This window comes from Cydia pomonella, chromosome 21 (genome assembly GCF_033807575.1).
Source record: "Cydia pomonella isolate Wapato2018A chromosome 21, ilCydPomo1, whole genome shotgun sequence".
Lineage (NCBI taxonomy): Eukaryota > Metazoa > Arthropoda > Insecta > Lepidoptera > Tortricidae > Cydia > Cydia pomonella.
In genome coordinates, this window is record NC_084723.1 from 13,921,910 (window position 1) to 13,944,532 (window position 22,623).

The 22,623-nt window shown below is 37.1% G+C and overlaps 2 protein-coding genes across 6 annotated transcripts in view; one reads left to right on the forward strand and one right to left on the reverse strand.

The window, feature by feature from the left end:
• LOC133529753 (cylicin-2-like) overlaps window positions 1-8,641 on the reverse strand; it is a 48,409-nt gene extending 39,768 nt beyond the window's left edge. For 4 of the 5 annotated variants that reach the window (XM_061867555.1, XM_061867554.1, XM_061867552.1 and 1 more), the window contains exon 1: window positions 8,485-8,641. The gene's annotated coding sequence lies outside the window, so the exon portion shown is untranslated. The remainder of the gene's footprint in view (window positions 1-8,484) is intronic. The other variant, XM_061867553.1, reaches the window with a different exon arrangement.
• A 1,148-nt stretch (window positions 8,642-9,789) lies between these two features.
• On the forward strand, window positions 9,790-21,554 carry LOC133529755 (RNA-binding protein 34). Its single transcript, XM_061867556.1, has 7 exons — window positions 9,790-11,117; window positions 12,909-13,038; window positions 14,528-14,741; window positions 18,211-18,358; window positions 18,968-19,301; window positions 20,009-20,083; window positions 21,415-21,554. Exons 1-7 carry the CDS (start codon window positions 9,892-9,894, stop codon window positions 21,475-21,477), a joined length of 2,190 nt encoding a protein of 729 aa, XP_061723540.1. The 5' UTR covers window positions 9,790-9,891; the 3' UTR covers window positions 21,478-21,554.
• The last annotated feature ends 1,069 nt before the right edge of the window (window positions 21,555-22,623 follow it).

Sequence of the window (22,623 nt, forward strand, 5' to 3'; positions counted from 1 at the left end):
CCACCAGGGTCTCCGTGGTGGGGAGGATGGTGGGAACGGATAATTCGTGTAGTAAAAGAAATGCTACGAAGAATCTTGGGTAAAGCGTCAGTAAATTGGATAGAATTATCTACAATAATATGTGATTGTGAATCTACCATCAACAGCCGTCCAATAACATACATAGAGACAGAAGATGACTCATTGAGACCGCTAACTCCTCAAATGTTTCTTCAAGGCTTAAGTAATAATGATACTGCTGACCTCGATAAGATTGATGCCGAGAATCTCGGTCAAAGGTACCAGTACTTACAGAAGCTTAGACAAGATTTCAGACAACGTTTTAAGACTGAGTATTTGTCGCTACTGTCAAGTAAGAATTACAGGAATGACGTCAAGGAGCCTCAAGTAGGGGATGTTGTGCTGATCGAGACGGACATGACCAGACTTCATTGGCCGATTGGAGTAATAGAGAAAGTCTATGTAGGGAATGATGGATTCACTCGGGTTGCTAAGGTAAGGACTGCTACAGGAGCTAAGGTAAGAGCTTGTCAAAAGCTTTACCCCCTCGAGCTATCAGCTGACTCCTTAAAAGAAAAACTGCACACAGGTAAGTTGGATCTTATTAGTGAGCCGGGCGTCAATCAGGATGTAGCAGAACCCATTTCTGATGACAGCCCTAATTCTATCCCTGTCGAAACGCGAAGAGGCCGCGTTATAAAAATACCTCAAAGGTATTTAAATTAATTATATTCAAAATTGTTACTTTTCTATGTTTTGTATTATGTGCCAATCGTTTCGAACCAAGATTAGTGCTCTATTGTCCGTTTGGGATACTTATATGTCGATTGTAGAAGTTTTTTTTGTAAACAATTTTGTACGTAGTTGTTACACGATGTATGCCAATTATTAAGTAGTATTAAGTTTCCCATTTTTCCTTGCCTGTGGGAGGATGTTATGAAACTGTGTAATGTGGAGCCCTTTTGTCTAGAATCTGTTCGAGGTGTAGAGCCCTTTTAGATGTGTCTGTGGTTCCCTACGTTTTTAGAATCTATGGAGAACTGGAAAGAAGAGACGATGCGATGTGCATGCGCTTATAATTTTAATAACGATGTTGTAATATGTGCATTAAATTGAAGTTAATAGAAGAATTGGTGTTTTCTATTGATAATATCAGTTACAGAGATCCTTATTGGTTTTAAAAGACCTATCCAACGATACCCCACACCCTTGGGTTTGATTTTTTTTCCTACTTTTTATTTTACAGTTCTATCGCCATACATGATTCATGCCAAATTCTAGAACTAACGATCACGCAGCAAAGCCGCGGACAGACCGACATGGCGAAACTATAACGGTTCCTGTTGGGAAGTTGGCTACGGAACCCTAAAAATGAACCAACAAAAATCTCTCTTATCATTATCTGATCATAAAAATTCTCAAGAATCGGTTGAAAATGCGTCCTGCAAATGGTTTACGAATTATTATTTAATAATATGGACGATAGTACCGGAGCGGCCGTGGTACTCAAAAATATCTGAACACACGCCCGATATATCTGATGGCGACTGTTCAATTGGGAAAACAATGGGATAGTAGTATAAGGGAGGAAGAATCATGCTAGCCACGCTATTCAAACATTTGAGACGTGCCGTATTGTCAGTACGTGGATTGCAAACCAATAGCAGTTCGATATACATGTGCGTTATCTTCATAAAGTGAATACCTGATATAGTAAAACATTAGACTGTTGAATAATGAATGAGGTAATATGAATAAGGATAGAATAATCTATAAGATATGCAGACGATATTTTAATTGTCGAACAAAATCGTACATGGAGATTTCTCATCATAATTTGGACCGTTTTTTTTATTCTTCAGATTTGTACGAGTACACTACCCACTAGGCCAGACAGGTCGTCCACAAACACCACGGGTTAGCCTTTCGCCCGACGCGATATATGTTTTTAAATCGTTCCTTTATGCCACCTACGGTGTTTGTGTAGATTCTAGCTAGAATTATTTGCAGTACTGCAGGTTAGTAGGCGAAGAATAAGGAAATACGACTAGTAAATACTTATGCAGGCTGAAAATGTGTACTTTAAACTCGTAAATATTTGACTACCATACCTATTTAACTCTTAAAGGGGAAATACGAACGTTTAAACGTTTTGTTTGTACCTTACTTCGTGAAGGTGGAATTGAAAGTGCATTTTTAGCAGCGAAAGGTTTTTGGGGTTCGTTTTCGTTTTAATGCCCAGTTAAGCCAGTGGGGCGACACTCCTCCTTTCGGCTTTTCCCAGCTCCGTTCAGCTCAGCATTGCTCGGAACAATTATAAGGGGTTGGCACAACTTGACGTCCCTATACGTGCACGACCACAGATAAGATAATGACTTGAATTTTGATAACCCTAAATGGCCGAAAGGGATAGTGCCATACATTACCACAATTCATCTCTGAATCGCTGTCAAACGTCGGTTTTGTAGGAAGTGTCATTTCTGTACGGTAGCAATATTATTTGGCATAAGACGCATTAAGAATTATTTCGCATAAACTTGCTAAAGCGAAAACCTTTTTTTTTTTTTTTTATACCACGACGGTGGCAAACAAGCATACGGCCCGCCTGATGGTAAGCAGTCAACCTAATAGTTATACTATAAATCAAGTCTTAAGAGATTCCCGATGTGCCGTCGGAATGTTTACAAAATTGCGAAATTTCCATATTGAAAATTTACAAAAACACTTATTTTTGTTTTAGAAATTTTGGGATATAAATTTTCCGTTTCCAAGATGAAAATTTCTTTAATGTCCTATTAAATTTCCCTGACCGTTACAACTTTTTTGAAACTTCCTTCAACCTGTACTATTTTATTTACGACAATTGGCTACTTGACTGTTTTTTGTAAATAATGTCAAACGATCTTGATTTTCCTGAGGATCAAATGTCTATATAGGACTCATGGCATTTAAGCAATACAAAGGTCAGAAATGAGAGTTAAAGTCTGACGCTCATAGTCGACGATTGAAACGCGTCTAACAAAATGGTAAGGTGATGTGACGTCACATCATATAAGTCTGTCCTAAATGTATGGAAGATCAAGGAAATTGCCATTTTGACCCTAAAATATTGCGTTTATGTGTATAGTTGTCATACAATTTATTTTTCAATAAAATGTAAGGAATCGAATGGTACTATTTTTTTTTTCTATTTTTGAGAGACAAAAAAAAATTTTTCTTGAGACTTCGGAGCCTAGTATTTTTTTATAATCTCAATATAATTTTTTAAATTCCACTTTTTTATAATGGATGGCTCATTTTCTATCCATTTAACTAAATTTTGTTATAATATTCAACATATGTCAAGTACCCAATTTCAGCACCATTTCGTATCTTATCACAGTGACAATAGTGTGAGAAGTAGTTTAATATTGTCACTCTGACAAAGTACGAAATGGTATGAAAATGAAATTCTTTGACTATATCTAAGCCTATTCAGAAGAGCTGTTTGCCAATATACCAAGTGTGCAGATATTTGCAAGTCTATGGTATGTTTAATGTATGAGTTGGTTGACCCTTACAGACCTTTGTGGAGAAATCTGTTGATGCCTACTGAAATACTAGTTTTAGCGTCACGAGGAAACCGTCTTAAATATGCTTTTGTGTTGCTTTCTTGGCTCTAAGTTGGTTATACTTATTATACTTCTGTCCCTACACGGAGATGTGATTAAACGTAATAAAATGCACCATTTTAGGGTTCCGTACCCAAAGGGTCAAACGGGACCCTATAACTGAGACTCCGCTGTCCGTCCGTCAGCAGGCTGTATCTCATGAACCGTGATAGTTAGCTAGTTGAAATTTCTACAGATTATATATTTCTGTTGCCGCTATAACAACAAATACTAAAAACAGAATAAAATAAATATTTTTTCAATCTCGAGGTTCTTATCCAATCACCGAAGTTAAGCAACGTCGGGCGGGGTCAGTACTTGGATGGGTGACCGTTTTTATAGATAATGGTACGGAACCCTTCCTGTGCGAGTCCGACTCGCACTTGGCCGGTTTTCTTATTTCTAAAGTGGCGAAAACTGCATAGCACCTGGGAAAAACATCTTTTCGTTGTATTGTTTTTTGTCCGCAAAGAATGTGACGGAGTTTTTTATATGAGATGAAATTTAGTTTTTAATTTTTCTCGTGTTAAATATAATCTACGGATAGAAAGACATTGAGTAGTACTCGTTTTTAGGGTTCCATAGTCAACTAGGAACCCTTATAATTTCGCCATGTCCGTCTGTCTGTCTGTCCGAGGCTTTGCTCCGTGGTCGTTAGTGCTAGAAAGCTGAAATTTGGCATGGATATATAAATCAATAAAGCTGACAAAGTCGTACAATAAAATCTAAATTTTTTTTAGGGTACCTCCTCTACACGTAAAGTGGGGTGATTTTTTTTTTACTTCAACCCTACAGTGGGGGATATCGTTGGAAAGGTCTTTCAAAACAAATAGGGGTCTTCAACAAACATTTTTTGATAAAGTGAATATATTTCGCTCCGAAAGAAAAAAAAAATGTATCCCCCCCCCTCTAACTTTTTAACCATAGGTCAATATGAAAAAAATCGTGGAAGTAGAGCTTAAGAAAGACATTAAATGAAAACTATAGCGGATATTATCAGTTTAGCTGTTTTTGAGTTATCGCAAAAAGTTTCCCCTTCATAGTAAAAAGACGTACATCCACAGTTCATCCCTTGGTTAACAATCTACTTATACTTTAAGCTCCAGTTTAGCTTATTGTGACGGAAGAATAACTACGGAACCCTACTCTGAGCATGGCCCGACGTGCTCTTGGCCGGTTTATTTATTTATTTGATAGAAAAAACAAATACAAACGTTGTACAAGGGTTGTAAGGGGAATAACTTTGAACCACCTGAGTAATTTATTAATAAAATAAATGATTAAAAGATGCCTAATAAGTAAACGCAGTCCTTGGTTTTAAGAAGCCTTAAAAATATATATACATGTAGGTTCTCTCTCATCTCTAAATGGCAACAGCAATAGCTGAAGAAACGCTACTTGCTCTTGCATAAGTATTCGAGCAATAAAGATTAATAACGATCGATGGTGGTAGCTGATAATTAGGATAGGATTGTCTTCTCTGGTTTCGATATCGGGGTTACTAATATTCTAGTTTACTTGTTTGTATGCGATAAGTACAGGCCAGGCCCTTCTAGTACTTGATGCGTGAAAACCACTGAAGTGTGTCTAGTCTCTTAACAAAGGATTTGTAAAGCGTGTAGACGAATGTGGACTTTATAATGTCTGGTTTAAGGTTGAGTTTTTAGTTGTGATAATATTTTGTGTATTATGTTTTGTATAGTTATGTCACTCTGTGTTTGAGAAGTATTATGATTAATGTCATTTAGAATTAGGTAGGTAGGTATAGGGACCGTGCGCGTTGGAGGGTCTGCCATCTTGTGGTCTGAATCGGAACCATAAACATGCACATTTACACGTTAAGTGTTTTCTTGTGCATAGTAGGTCCTGCCATCTTGTGGGCTACATCGAAACAATAAACCTCACATTTACGCTTCGCGCCAAGAATCTGACAGCTCCTGTGCTGCCTCCTACAGTTCATGCACGCTCCCTATTAAACTAATGATATTCACCAATGGACATGACAATCGAATTATAGTCAGCCTTTTTTATTTCAGTCATCTGGATGGTACAGTCAGCGTCAAATACTTCGTAGCAGTCAAAGTGGCCAAATAGTTCGGTACACCATACTAAATATATGGTGTACCGAACTATTTGGCTACTTTGACTGCTACTAAGTATTTGACGCTGACTGTACTACAATAGGGAGTATTACTGCAATGTTCCGCCGCCAGAGTGCAGCACTAGCACCTATCGTTAACCATAGAGTAACTTATACATACTGTGCCTTAAACTGTTTTTTGTCAAGTTTTCACAGATAATAACATGTGACATTGATGCATCAAGACGGTTTGTTCACAAAGTGCCAACCGGGAAACGCAAAAATCGAAATTTAGTTATCTGCCTCTTCATCACTCGAATATGTAAGAGTGATATAGAGAGGATAGATTACGAAATTTCGATTTTCTTGTTTCGCGGTAGACCCTCAGATTGTGATGGATTGTGGTAGTGGCACCCCCTACGCAGAGTTTTGCGTAATATTCCCTATTACTATAAACATTAATTAATACATGTTTAATGCATCATATGATCACTAATGGAGCATTCCATGAAATTCTACTGTAGATATTCAGTAGTCCGTAGTCCCTTACGAACGCTCATGATCGAAAGATTTGCAGGTACAAGAGTTTCCTTTACTGTGACTAATGGTCAAAAATATGTACAGAAAAATAATCGCCTGCTTAAAACGCTGAAAAAATATGGCAACATAGGGAATAAAATGCGTCCGTACGGGACAGCCCGTGGAATGCTTTTGATCAACTAATTTATATGTGGTATATTACCCTTCTCCCAATACTCATTAGAAATAAATTTGGTTATAATTTCATTTTTAATTGCGGTATAGGGTCGAAAGATCCCATGCAAAGGATGCTTAGCGATGAAACCAATCACCTCAACAAAGATGTTAACCTACCCATACCATAATACAACTTTTTAACTTAAAATACCCACAGACCCGCATTAAAATAACCATCACACCTACTATATTATCAATAAATTACATAATTGAATATATCATTCACAGTACAACTTAGATAACCTAATTAAAGATCACACCTCAGTTTGGAAGAGATAACATACGACCCATTCACAACACAATTTGTATACACCTCTCCTGGCTATTCAATATTTGACCTGTGAATTGGTAAACGCTATGTATAATCTTAGGCCTGACTCACACTGGTCTTCAAAGGCAAATGATAAGATTGTGAATAGTAAACTGCAGGCAGTTATATCACTAAGTACACAAACTAGTGACTGATAATTTTACTATGCTGATTTGTACAAACGGGTTCAATATGTAATGGCTCCTTTAAGAAATGTCCTTTATAAAGTGTAGTAAAAGGAAATAAAATAAGAGATGTATTAGAAAAGATGCTAATACAACTCTTATTTTATTTTATTTACAGACTGGATGACTGTAGCACAGGACGGGGACAAATGGATCGCACTGGAGGAGGCCTTGTCCCACCCTAAGGTTTTTAAACAAGTTTTATTTTCATATCTGTAACTAAAGGGCTTATTTTATTTAATTTTATTTTTATTTATTGGCATCTTTTAGGGCATAATAATTCACGTGAGTGTAACCGGTGTTATTTTAAAACATGTCTCACGGAAGTTTAAATTTGACAGTGAGTAGTTGGACAGAGCTGAGAGCATAAAAATCGAAAATCTAAATTTCTTTATCTGCTCTCTATCAATTTTGCATGATGTCTTGAAAATGTGGTTCATGAGGCCCTCTGCACTGGTTGTGTGCGGTAGAAAAAGTTGCAATGCCCATGTGCACAACCAAAATTTAAGACTGCAAAATTAACCATAGGGGTAAAGGAGACAGATAGGTTTTCCGGTGAGCATAGGGGTCCCATATGCCTTTACGGTAAAGAAAACGCTTGCTGGTTGGATTGTAATAGAAAAACACTAAATCACTCTGTTCGGGATTTGTGTTAATTGTTGTTTTAAGCCAAAATATTTATTTCTGAAACTCAATTAATTAATTTTTGTTTGACTTTAATAATGACTTGTGTACCACTGTCTTACTAAAAGCTAGTTACGAAACTTAAATCTAGTTGGCTTTGAAACTGCTTCACACACTTTTTTTACTATTAGTAAAACAAACTTGATATGTTCTATAAGAATACATTATTATAAGTAACACAGGTAACTATTTGAAGTCATCAATACTCATATCCCTTATCTACTTATCTTGATGCTTTATGTTATGAAAAACAATAACTATTAAGACAGAGCCTATTTCATATTAGCAAAAAACCTGCCTAACATAATCCTACTACAGGATTTAAATACAAATGTGTCTCAGCAACGTCGCATGCGAATCTTAAGGCCGCGAAACCGTAAAAAAAAAACTACTCTAAAATTAATTACTTCCTAGTTCTGATGATACAGATTTTGGTAACCATGACGCTTATATCGATATAATAGAGTATCTAAGCTGAAATAAGAGCTCCACAAGCAGAAAACTACAAGGTTGGCTTTGTATCGAGTTACAAATTTGTTTCAGCACTATTGAGCTCCCGTGATATGAGTGAATGTTTGGATCTAAATTTCATAGAAATACATAACCTAAATACTCTCCTATAACACTGAAGTAGTATTTATTGACATGAAACTGACAAGAATATTAAGTTAAATAAGAATTAACTGGTCGCTTGAAACAATAACGGTTACCTACAACGAATTAATTGGATAAAAACATAATTGAAGGAATGGCGGGCGGCGGCAATGGCGTTCGATAGTATTTTTGTTGTAAATTAGTAAAAACCAATCAAATACTCACGTTTTTTTTCTTTAAACAATCCACTAACACAATTGTTATAACACTGAAATTGTTATCACCAAAATAGGCGCGTAATTATCAAACAAAACTAATAATTCTCGAGAAAGCGTCTTCTAACTGCATCGTTCAACGAAACAGTAAATGTTGCCATGAGATGAGTATTTCTACGACTATTTACGACAGAGTGATATCTTCGAGATAAAATCAATATTTAATAATAATTATTTATTAAAAAAATCTTTTTTTTATTAATTGGTGTTTTCCGTGTCTATAAATTAAATTTATTTGAATTTAATTGTAAAGCTTAGAAGTTTCTTAGTTAACTTAGACTGGCAGCACTAGCAATTGCCAGAGTAAGAAATATTTACCTAAAATATGGGTATCTTTTTATAATACATTGAATCCAGAAACTAGTGCCTACGCTAATTCTTGTGATTAGTTGCCAATTGGACCCCAGGCTCCCATGAGCCATGGCAAAATGCCGGGACAACGCGAGGAAGATGATGAAGACACTGAATACAAGAAACTCATAGTGATTCTAAGCTATTGTATCAGAGCTGGGTTCGTTCATAGTAATCATTTTGTCTTCTCTCTAACAAAACTCACAAACAGCGCAACAGGATACATAAAGTTTATGCGGAAAGAGAAGAGTCGTAGAATGTTTGAGTTCCCATACATTCTACGACTCTTCTCTTTCTGCATAGACTCTAGAGACTGAATCTCAATGAGGCGATGACTGAAAATTATAAGCGGTCAAAAGCAAATCTCTGCGTCAGGAACGGGACTATAATATTCAAGATCACTACATCTAACTAAGCAATTGAAACTCAACAAACGAGCACTCATCCAAGTACATATAATAGTTGGCTAGGGTCTGTCTCATTTCAAACATAGAGAGAGAATCATACTGTCTTTGTTTTACGCTAGTACTAGCACCCAAAAGAGAAGAATGAGTATAGTTTTCTTCGTTCTTATTTACTGTCTATTTTGGTTTGCCAGACTATATGTCTTATACCTTGTTCATTAGCAAGGTAAATATTTTTTTTACTTACCATCAGGCGGTCCGTCTGCTCGTTTGTCTCCTGGGCTCCTACCGGGAAAATCGAAGTTCGTCAATTGCGGACAATTTTCTTTGTCACTCTAATTACGTCTTAGTAAGAGTAAAAGAGAAAGATCCCCGCAATTTGCGAATTTCGGTTTACGCGGTAAGCCCCCTGTATCATAAAATTCATAAAAAAAAACTTTGGTTTGACGGGAAAAATACATTTGAAAAATGGCAACATTGCACTGCTGTCAAAATAAACGTCTATTGTCAAAACTGTCAAACTTACAGCCATGTGGTAATAAGGTTCAGTGAATAATACAAAGTTTTAGCCTAATCATTGTATTAAATGGTGTACAGTGACCATGGATTACGTTGTAGGCAATGTAGCTGCCTTAATAGCTGGTAATGTTACACCAAACCGACCTAAACTCTCCAAAAGAGCTTTAACTCCGATAAAGCATATGCCTTCACCGAACGTAACACCTAAAAGCGAGTTAGTCGACGATAGATCCATATTCCTGTCGCCCTCGGTACAGAAAAAGAAGGCTATAGTCAAGAAGAGTCCTAAGAGAATATTCCAGAACCCAGATTTGGATGCGACCAACGAAAATGAAGGTAATACAAGTACTAGTAGCCCTAAGGCGGATAAAGTAAAGAAACACCTAAAAGGTGAGCTAGAAGCTACTGTTAGCCCTAAAAATAATTCTAAAGTAGCTAAAACATCTGAAGGTAAACAACAGGAATCACCATCCCCTAAGAAAAAGGCTGTAAACGGTGATGTGAATAATTTGGTTGGAGATTATGTTAGTCCTAATCAATCAACGCTCAAAAAGAACAAAAAGAAACGCAACTCTATTGCAGAAAATAGTCAAAGTGTCACTGAAAGCATAGAATCAAATCCATCTGAAGGAACACCTAAGAAAAATAAAAAGAAAAGAAATTCCATTTCTGAGGTTAGTCAAAATGTCATAGAGTCACCAAAAAAGAGTAAAAACCAAAATAAAGAAAATGTAAATAATACTGAAGCCACAAATGAAGATAAAGAAAGTGTTAAAACTCCAAAAAAGAAGAAGAAGAATAAGAATAAACCACAAAGCACAGAACCAGAAGAAAGTGAAATTGCTGTAAATGTTGTAAACAGTGAACACAATGGAACTGAAGCAGCCAGCCCCAAAAAGAAGAATAAAAAACGGAAGCAACAACATACTCCTGAAAATTCAAAAGAAAACAAAGACAGTAAACCTACAAAGCATAAAAAGGTAAAAGTGAACCCAAATGCTATAACAGACAAAGATTCAGATTCAGAACATGAATCAGATAATGAAATTGAATCAGAAACCGAGGAAAATAATAAAGAAGCTCTTGAAAAGTCAGCAGAACCGGAAGAACCAAGTTCTGATGAAGAAGATACTCATTCACCAAAGAAAAAAGAAAAAGTGGAAAGTCAAGAGACAGAAAAAGTAAGAGAGATAAACACTGAGGAAGAAATCAAGAGGACATTGTTTGTAGGCAATGTGCCGTTTAGTAAGAAGTGCAAAAAGGAGATTAAGTCGATTTTCAAGAAATATGGACAGATTGAAAGTGTTAGGTGAGATATTTAAAATTTATATTAAACAAGTGTTTTTTAGAGTTCCATACCCTATTACTAAGACTCCGCTGTCCGTCCGTCTGTCTGTCTGTCTTTCACCAGGCTGTGACTCATGAACTGTGATAGCTAGACAGTCGAAATTTTCACAGGTGATGTATTTCTGTTGTTGCCTATAACATCAAATACAGAAAAGTACAGTACCCTCAGTGGGCAAGTCTGACTCGTACTTGTCTGGTTTTTTTTAAATGTCTTATATGCACATTTTCGTTCTCTCCCTCTTTTTTAAATAATATATGTCCTGCTGTAAAAGGAAAACTCATGCATAAGAAAATACTAGCGTAAAATGTGTACTAAGGAAATACTTACCTATCCAACTTTTCTATTGGAATTGTTTTGAAGTGTTTATGAAGTTTTCTGTGCCTATTCTAAATTCTTTATTTATTTATTTATTAAAGCTTTTTTTCCACTTAACAAGTTTGGCAATGTATTTCTAATTTACAACTATTTCTTCAATCTTTGTTATGTGGCCCCTCTGAGGGTAAAAGCCTCCTCCATTCCTTTCCACCTTCCTCTGTCCTTTGCCATATGCATCCAACATTTTCCTGCTGTGGTTATTATATCATCGGCCCATCTTTTCTTTTGTCTGTTGGGCCCGGCCATTTAGTTATTTGGTAAGTCCATCTCCTGTCTTCGTATCTTGACAAGTGCCCGGCCCAGTTCCACTTCTGTTTTAAACTAAATTCAAGGGCATCTGTCAATTTAGTTTTCATGCGGATGTCTGCGTTTCTGCAATAAAATTTTATTTTTTACTTTTTCTGTGTAGACCCATGTCTGGCTAGCGTAAGTTAAGCTTGGAAGAATGGAAGAGTCCATTATAGTCTTTTTTATATTTTCTAAATTCTTTACTATTTAGTTAGTTCGTTTGTGCTGGGCATTTTCCACAAATCGACAACCATTGTGCCTATTTCGCGTGAAAACGAGGTAGCACTACTCTAGCCACCCCAGCTCTTCCACGCAACCTAGCAGTGTCTTCAGGTTACTAACTGCCTCCTTTAGTGTGTATGGAGTCCCAAGGTATTTGTTCCTGTATACTTTCTACTATACTCTTTACTATATACTACATGAGTATGTCTATAAGAGAAAAAACAAAGTTACAAGACGCACTATCCCAAGCCCTCAAATTAAAATGGCGATGGGCAGGACATAACGCACGGTACAAAGACAATAGATGGACAATATTGGCAACATAATGGAAAGGCCCTATTGGTAAAAGGAAATGGGGAAAGCCATATAAACGATGGCAGGATGATGTTTCAGAAACTGCAGGGAAAGACTGGCTAAACAAAGCGAAAGACAGGCAAAAATGGAGAGAGTTGGAGGAGGCCTACACTCGAAGAGGGGTCCAAATTAAATAAATAAATAGTAGTACAACTTCAAATGTAAAATGGGAAATTTGGAAATAAAGGCCTTTTTTTATTTTTATTTAAGTACATGTAAATATTTAATACTGGCATTTTTTTATAGTCATATTTGTTTTAATATGTAAAACAACTTTTTAATGTAGGTATCATGAGGAAAATATTTTTTCTGCTAAATTTTAGATGCCATTAGGGCTGAAATGCGATAAATACGAATTTTTAACCATTCTGAGTACATAATACTAATTATTTCATATAATTAACTCTGTACCTAAACTCGGATATTACAACAAAATTCCCTAAATTTAATAAATAAACATTATTAAATAAATTACAATTTTATTATTTCATCTGATCATTTCGATCATTTCAGGATCCGCACAATTCCAGTGAAAGACCCCAGTGTAACCCCAAAACTGGCGGTGATCAAGCAGGAGCTCCACCCCGAGAGGAGCACTGTTAATGTCTATGTCAAGTTCTCTGACCCACAGTGTGTTGAACAAGTAAGTTTAGTTTGAGGAAACAAAATAATATTTTTATTTTATTCTATTTCGTAAGAGTAACAAAATAGATTGCCAAATAAAAACAATAAGCCAATTACAAGTTTCTACAGGTAGAAACTGGGTAAAGTCCCCTACCCCCGAGGTCACAGCCTAAGAATTGTTCGCATTCGCACTCCCACTACTACTACGCACTCTTTGTCCAACCGTGTTGTGGCGGCTTGGAACCGTTTACCGGATAGTGTTGTGACTGCTCCCTCGGTCAATGTGTTTAAAAACAGATTGGACAAGTGGCTTTTAAACAATAAGTTAGACTGATGTTACTTAGTGATGTGATACGACTTTACAAACTTTGAACTGTATAATACAGGACACTGTGTGACATAGGCTCATCAGCTAAATAGCTGCTCGCCTATAATTATATAATAATAATAATAAGTACATGACGTGCGAAAATGCAAAATTAATAATACCTATTATGCTTATAATTATGTTGCTTGAGAATGAGACAGAGTTTAAACATCGAACGAGAAGAACAAAAGAGAAAGAAATAAGATGGAATTGCATAAGTGTTAACAGTGGGAGAAATCTTGGCTCATTATTGTACGTATTTAATTATAGCTATCACAGAACAGATCGATGAGATCATGATGTTTGCAAAGCAGATTAAAGGACTTAGCAGCTCTTAGAAGAATAGTTATTTGTACAACAAGAGATCAAAGTTTGATATTTCTTCGAGTGCTTATTTTGAGTCCCGTGCAAGCGAAAGATTCTATAATAGAATTAAATTTAGAATCTTGAGCGTAGTAAGGGACTCAAAAGTGCACAAGATGTAAATAACTTTGATTTCGTGTAGTACACAAAAAAAAATTCACGTCGGCAGTGAGAACATATTTGGAAGGTAAAAATACAACCTGAAAAAATGTAATCCATCTTCATCACCATTTCACTCATGTTTTCTTAAGGTATTCTAACAATTAAGTTTAATTACCGCAATAAAATAAAACGAAAGAAATTTCAATAAAATAATAAAATAACGAACCTCAATTGACAGTTCAATCGACAACTTTTTTTTTGTAAAAAAAAACTTTGTAAGATACGGTTCGAATTGCGGATACTACTATTTGTCAACTATAGTAGTGATCGTTAAAAGTAGAATTATTTACTTTGCGTAACAATTGCGTAAATTTTTATAAGTTCATTGTTTTGATTGTATAATAAAATATGTAAAATATGGTGTTCTTATTAAATTTTAACTTTTATTTCATCAATTAATTATTACAAATGAAGACCCGCAGGGTGTTTTGGAACAATGCGGTCTGACTTATTTCGGGGGTCTATTATAAACCGTCAATATACCGTTGAATTACGTATGCAATGCAACCGGGAAAGTGTCAAGGGAAGGATGTTAATCTCTAATTTTTAGTCAGTGAACTTTGACATTGTTACTGGTTCTTTTGTTGTTTTAAATATTTTTTTAACATATTTCCAGGCTTTAGCAGAAAACAACACAGTCCTAAACAACAACCACCTGCGCGTGACCCGCAGCAGCAGCACGGGCGCCAAGCACGACCCGCGGCACTCCGTGTTCGTGGGGAACATTCCCTTCGCTCTGGAGGACGAAGGGCTGAGGGAGAAGTTTGACAAGTGCGGGGAGATACAGTCCGTTAGGATAGTGCGGGATAGGAAGACTAATGCTGGGAAAGGTAAGAATGTATTCAAGGGACAGAACATGACTGAGACACTTTGTGTTGGTGGGGAACATACCCTTCGCTTTGGAGGACGAGAGGCTGAGGGAGAAGTTTGACAAGTGCGGGGAGATACAGTCCGTTAGGATAGTGCGGGATAGGAAGACTAATGCTGGGAAAGGTAAGAATGTATTCAAGGGACAGAACATGACTGAGACACTTTGTGTTGGTGGGGAACATACCCTTCGCTTTGGAGGACGAGAGGCTGAGGGAGAAGTTTGACAAGTGCGGGGAGATACAGTCCGTTAGGATAGTGCGGGATAGGAAGACTAATGCTGGGAAAGGTAAGAATGTATTCAAGGGACAGAACATGACTGAGACACTTTGTGTTGGTGGGGAACATACCCTTCGCTTTGGAGGACGAGAGGCTGAGGGAGAAGTTTGACAAGTGCGGGGAGATACAGTCCGTTAGGATAGTGCGGGATAGGAAGACTAATGCTGGGAAAGGTAAGAATGTATTCAAGGGACAGAACATGACTGAGACACTTTGTGTTGGTGGGGAACATACCCTTCGCTTTGGAGGACGAGAGGCTGAGGGAGAAGTTTGACAAGTGCGGGGAGATACAGTCCGTTAGGATAGTGCGGGATAGGAAGACTAATGCTGGGAAAGGTAAGAATGTATTCAAGGGACAGAACATGACTGAGACACTTTGTGTTGGTGGGGAACATACCCTTCGCTTTGGAGGACGAGAGGCTGAGGGAGAAGTTTGACAAGTGCGGGGAGATACAGTCCGTTAGGATAGTGCGGGATAGGAAGACTAATGCTGGGAAAGGTAAGAATGTATTCAAGGGACAGAACATGACTGAGACACTTTGTGTTGGTGGGGAACATACCCTTCGCTTTGGAGGACGAGAGGCTGAGGGAGAAGTTTGACAAGTGCGGGGAGATACAGTCCGTTAGGATAGTGCGGGATAGGAAGACTAATGCTGGGAAAGGTAAGAATGTATTCAAGGGACAGAACATGACTGAGACACTTTGTGTTGGTGGGGAACATACCCTTCGCTTTGGAGGACGAGAGGCTGAAGGAGAAGTTTGAAAAGTGCGGGGAGATACAGTCCGTTAGAATAGTGCGGGATAGGAAGACTAATGCTGGGAAAGGTAAGAATGTATTCAAGGGACAGAACATGACTGAGACACTCTGTGTTGGTGGGGAACATACCCTTCGCTTTGGAGGACGAGAGGCTGAAGGAGAAGTTTGAAAAGTGCGGGGAGATACAGTCCGTTAGAATAGTGCGGGATAGGAAGACTAATGCTGGGAAAGGTAAGAATGTATTCAAGGGACAGAACATGACTGAGACACTCTGTGTTGGTGGGGAACATACCCTTCGCTTTGGAGGACGAGAGGCTGAAGGAGAAGTTTGAAAAGTGCGGGGAGATACAGGTGAGAATGATACTAGTCAGGATTATAGGTCTAGTAATATAAAGAGAGGCAAATGAAACATTATATTCACGTCATACAGATAAAGATTGTATGAAGACTAGAAGCCTGTAGGTGTAATTTCCCATTCTGTGATACTAAGTGTCTGTTTCACAATATCCAAGTAAAGTCCTGAATAAGCTACTTGCCACTTATCTGACGAATAAAGTCATCGTTGGCGTTTCACAATCTACAAATAAGCTTAACTGGTAGATAAAGACCGTTTACATCTCCAGATTTAATGTGTTTTTAACCATAGAGACTATACATCTCTATTGTATTGTAGTAATTATTTATTTTAAGATTATTATAATGTAATGTTTACCCAGGTATTGGCTGTTGTATTTATAAATGTTGTTATGTATTTTTCATGTCACTATATGATGTTACTATAAATGTTATATTGACTTGTAAAAGAGCCCTTGAGGCCTAAATTTGCCTGCCTTGCAGAATAAATTATTGAATTTTTGAATTTTAAAAGTGCTAAGGGGTAAGTTTTATCTGGCAGTTAATTTATTTGTTGATTAGCTATCCAATACTTTACTCAGACTTTGTGAAACAATCTCTTAAGTTTAAAGTTATTTAGCCATCTGAAACGAAAAGGATCCACCCTCAAAATGTAATTACCTATTTAAATTAAATTATTCGAGCTAAAATTGTAATAACGTATTTAACTTTTTTTTATACAGCATGAGTGGCATACAAGCATAGGACCTACCTGATGGCAAGCGGTCACCGTAGCCTATGGGCGCTTGTAACTTCAGGGGTTTTACATGTGCCTTTAAGCAATCCATACTGTAGCCCCTATCCTAATAGGCAAGGCTAAAAAAAATGATAATTTAATTTTAATTTAGCGTTATGTAAGATAATTGGTACTAAGGTAGGGTGTAAGTAAGAATTCTTTTTAGGGTTCGTACCCAAAGGGTCAAACGGGACCCTATTACTGAAAAAATAAAAAAAATAAAATAAAAATCGTTTATTAAAAGAAAGAAGATAAAATTACATAACTAGCTCAGTGGTCCCACACTAGGCTAGGCCTGTATCGTGGTGACCGCTCTACAGAATTACTACATACATTTTTGGGGTATCCTCTAAACTAAAATACAATCTGCAGAATGGACTGAGACTCCGCTGTCTGTCTGTCCGTCCGTCCGTCCGTCTGTCATCAGGCTGTATTTCATGAATGATGTAGTTAGCCAGATGAAATTTATACAGATTATATATTTCTGTTACAAACTACTAAAAACAGAATAAAATAAATATTTCTTTCCAATCTCGAGGTTCTCATCCAATCACCGAAGTTAAGCAATGTCGGGCGGGGTCAGTAGTTGGATGGGTGACCGTTTTATAGATAATGGTACGGAACCCTTCCTGTGCGAGTCCGACTCGCACTTGGCTGTTTTTTTTTTACTGTTACTAACAAAATTGTGGATCGTATCTTTTTTTTTAATTATATCCCGAGAATTTTGTTTATCTGGTATAATCCAAAACCAATTTATGAGGGTTCTAAAAAACGACAAAGCGAAGCGAAGAAAAGGTAGGTAGTGCCCTTGCGCTTCGCTCGTCTTGGCAGGGGCACTACCGTGCACCCAGACTCTTATTCTATTTATCATATTATGAGGGTCCAGGCAGGAAGAGATTGAAACAGCAGTACAATCAGTTGAATAATTAATATTTATTATAATAATTCGCAGTCTTATATACTATTTACAAATTGACCAGAAAACAGAAAAGTAGGTATCTGAGAATGGTAGAATGTAATCCACCCGCCGAAGTAAATCGCGCCTGTGACGAAAGCGATGGCGTGTCTGCTATCCCGCTCTCCAGTACCGGATACATGAAGTGGGTACTTGAAATTGCAGGAATTCAAGAGTACCCTTCCGTGGAGACGCCCTGTCTTCTATCTCGCTCCAACCGTGTGATAAATATACGCGCGCTGCCCGCGCGCGCCTCAGTAGCGTCCGGGCGTCGATGAGAGCGCATGTCCCATAATATTATCCTCTCCCCAGGTTTCGGCTACGTCAACTTCAGTTCCCGAGACGGTGTGGAACTAGCCCTAGCTTTGACAGATGAAGATTTAACAATAAAGAATAGGATCATGAGAGTCAAGAGATGTACGCAAGTCACACAGCGACAGGCACAAAAGGGGAATAACAGGCAAGTTTGAACCTTAGTACTGGTGAATAAGGTCTAATCGTTAACATGTATGTACTACAGATACTGTATTAATCTGGTTGGCTAACATGCACTTTAAAACACTACATTTACCACTAAAAAAAGTTCAGACAGGCTTCAATTCTTACCTCGGCGAGGACTTATACTTTAGAGTAAAAAATTTAACTTTATGGCATTTTTATTAATTTGTTTTGGTATTAATGTCGAGTATAAATATTCGTCTATACCGACCGACAGTGACGACTGGCCTAGTGGGTTCAAATCCTGGTAAGGACATTTATTCGTGTGATGCGCACGGATCTTTGTTCCTGAGTCATGGGTGTTTTCCATGTATTTCAGTATTTATAAATATTTATATGTTATATATATAGTTGTCAAAGTACCCATAAGTACCCACAACACAAGCATTATTAAGCTTACTGTGGGACTTGGTCAGTTGGTGTAATAATGTCCTATGATATTTATTTATTTACTATAAACAACAACTCTATATTCTACAACTTCAAAAACAAAACTTCAATATTTCTCTATTCACCCCGTCTTACATATGGAGCCAAATAACGCGAGTTTCATGTTTTTCATTTTCTCCAGGCCAGGCTTCCAAGGAAAGAAAATCAGTCAAGGCGACAGGCAAAGAAACCAAGCAGCAGGCAAATTCAACCAAGGTCGGAACCCAGGGAAATTCCAGGGAAACCGGGGTGGGAATTTCCAGGGGAATGGAGGGAATTTCCAGGGGAATAGAGGGAATTTCCAGGGGAATAGAGGGAATTTCCAAGGGAATAGAGGGAATTTCCAAAATAGAGGTGGGAATTTCCAGAACAAGGGGGGAAACTTCCAAGGAAGGAGTGGAAATAGTTTCGGAAGACAGAATGATGAAAAGGAAGATGGAGCTCAGAGAAGGTTGCTGAATAAGAGAAAGAGCCAGGTATATGTTATTCCTCTTTTATACTTTAGTGTTTTCCAAAAAAAAAAAAAACGGATACTCACAGATCCTCATCTTTTCGGGTCACTCAAAATGACTAGGGTTCCTTACTTTTTAGTATTTGTTATAGCGGAAATACATCATCTGTGAAAATTTCAACTAACTATCACGGTTCATGACATACAACCTGGTGACAGACAGACGGACGGACAGCGGAGTCTTAGTAATATGTCCCGTTTTACCCTTTGGATACGGAACCCTACGAATGTCCAAAAAATTTGTATGGAAATTTTAGTTACTATGTCACGCACAAGTGGAAAAATTTCACACTAAACGACGTAATGGAACGGAATTTTAGGGCATCTTTTTTAATGGTAGGATAGAGAATGCTGAAGATTCTGAGTAGAATGGTTAACTGGAAGAGATCCCTCTAAGGGATAAGTTCGCCTTTGTACTTCTTACTAATTGTATGTTACTTTTAATATGTATTTTTGTACGTTATGTATATGTAGATATATTTTAGTGATATTTTGCTCCCGAAACCCCCCATATAGCAAATTTCATCGAAATCGTTAAAGCCTTTATCGAGATCACCGAAATATATATATACAAGAATTGCTTGTTTAAAGGTAAAAGAATAAGATAAGATAATATTAGTGCAATAAAGAATACTTACTTTGATAAATAAATTATTTTATGTATATTTTCAGGAGGGCACTGACGACCAGCCAAGGGAGAAAAAACCCAGGAAGGAGTTCGTGGGCATGACGGCTGAGAAGAAGAAGGTAAAAAACCATATTTCGCTTTAAATGCCGCGACATTTCCATCTTCACCACTTAGATGGTTGGCAGTCCTCAGCTGTGCGTTCCTCCAGAAATTTCCTACCTCGCACAGCTAAACTGCCGTTTAGCTGTGCCGACCGTTAAATCTTGAATAAAAGAGCGAAATCCCATCTTAAAGGCCGGCAACGCTTGTAACCCCTCCGGTGTTGTTACCAAAACGCTTATTATTTTCGCTGTCGACATCTAGCGTCAAGTAGGGGATTTATCAGTACCGCTACTTGACAGTAGATGTCACGAGTGTCGCGACTGACGAAAAGTGTATGGCTCAACAATTTACGACTAATATTACAAGCAGGAGTTGAAAATAGAGTTACGGTTAATCCGGTTATAATATTAGATGAAAATTGTTGAGCATTAGCCTTTTCGTTTGTCGCGACATCTACTGTCAAGTAGCAGTACTGATAAATCCGCTACTCGACGCTAGATGTTACATAATACAATGACCTGTGATCAATAACAGTATGTGATAACCACTCTGAAGTTTAAGTTTTAACATACCAAGGTTTCAATATACATACGTATGCAAAAGCGGCTATAGTTATTAATATTTACAATACCTACTAGTTGATGGAGGGTAGATTTAGTTTTTTCTGCCAACAAACTGTACTGCAGTTTGGCAGATTAGTAGTTTAAGGCTTTTTGTAATCTTCTTTTGATTAAAAAAAAAAAAGCTTACTTTCTTTCTAACGCTATAAAAAACCGGGCTAGTGCAAGTCGCGCCCGAAGGGTTCCGTATCATTATTATTATTTTATTCTGTTTTTAGTATTTGTTGTTATAGCGGCAACAGAAATACATCATCTGTGAAAATTTCAACTGTCTAGCTATCACGATATGAGATACAGCCTGGTGACAGACGGACGGACGGACAGCGAAGTCTCAGTAATAGGGTCCCGTTTGACCCTTTGGGTACGGAACCCTAAAAACGAGCTATAGCTTGTACAGTCAGCATCAATAGTAGCGGATGAAACAACGCGCCAAAAGTATCAGATATTCCGGATAACTATTCCAAATATAGATAAATCTCTAAAATTTACATTTAAAAGTATATCTTTTACCGACTTAAATGTTCTAAATATAGAACCATCACATTTTGTTATGCTGATTCAGAATGGTAGATACTTTTGAAACCTTGTTTGATCCGCTACTTTTGATGCTGACTGTACCAACGGTGTTGGATGTCAATGACATTTTTTGACATGAGTACCAAATACAGAATATAGAAAATAAAAGGCTAACAATACTTATGTAAATAATAAATTTGTTTTGTCCACAGAAACGCAAGTTTGACAAGGGCCAGAAGAAGAAAAAGGCTCTAAGCGAGATTTTAACAAAATAATTTTAAATTGTGTCATATGTCATATGATTCAATTATGCTTAATAGGTATTTTGTGTCAATAAAATTGTCCCATTTTATTTTATGTGTTTTATTGGGTTACATTCTAAATATTTAGGTAAGTAAATACAGTATTTTCCGTGCATATGTCGAAAATTAAAGGCCCATCGGGCCGATTTATTAAATTACGAACGCTCGAATTCGTCACTCAAAAATTAAATGCTATTTTTGAAATACAAGCGATAGAAATTGGGAAAATATTTAGTAGTATCGACCATCAATTCTTTTAGTATAATTTAAATGCCTATAGTAGTGGAGATAATATTAAAGGAAGAACACGAAATCGATCGCTCCAAATTCATAAATTGGTCCCCATATACAAATACAAATACAAATACAAATAGTTTTATTTTCAAAAAATATTAGAGCAAGTTACAATTTATTCTGACCCCCACACTAGGCAAAGCCTGTCCCGTGAGGGAAATTATACGATTTACTGAAATATATTACATAAGCGGCTATTGGCTACCATGTTGAACAGAGAAAAAAAAAGTAGGATAAGGAAATTAAAATTAATAAAGCTTAGTAATAGATAATACAAGCAGATAACTTATAAGAGAAGCTTATAAAGCCTAATTCTTATTTAGTGTCAGCACAGTGTGTGTGGTGTGTGTGTGTGTGTGTGTGTGTGTGTTTGTGTGTGTGTGAGAGAGAGATTGTGTTGGGGGGGAGGAGGTATGTGTGTGTTATGTTAGGATGTTATCTTAATAATGTTTTCTGTGTCTAAAAACGATAAATTCATCATATTAATTGTTAAGAGCTTTTTTACTTCTACGACCGAATATTCTTTAAAATTGTACAAATTAACTAGACGATTATAGATTCGAGGGTGCAGAAAGACTGAAAAACGATGTGCAAATGTGGTTTTGACGGCATTCGTAGGAATTTTAAATATTCGATTTTTGAGTAATCTATTGTAGTTAGATGAGTTGAGCACCATTTTGTGTACCGACAAAGCCACCCTCAGAAGATAGAGCTTCCGAACACTGAGTACTTGAGCGTCATTGTACAAGTCCTTCGTAGGGTACCTAATTGATTTCTTTAAGGTTACCTTCAGCGCCACTCTTTGCGCTCTTTCTAATTTCAGAA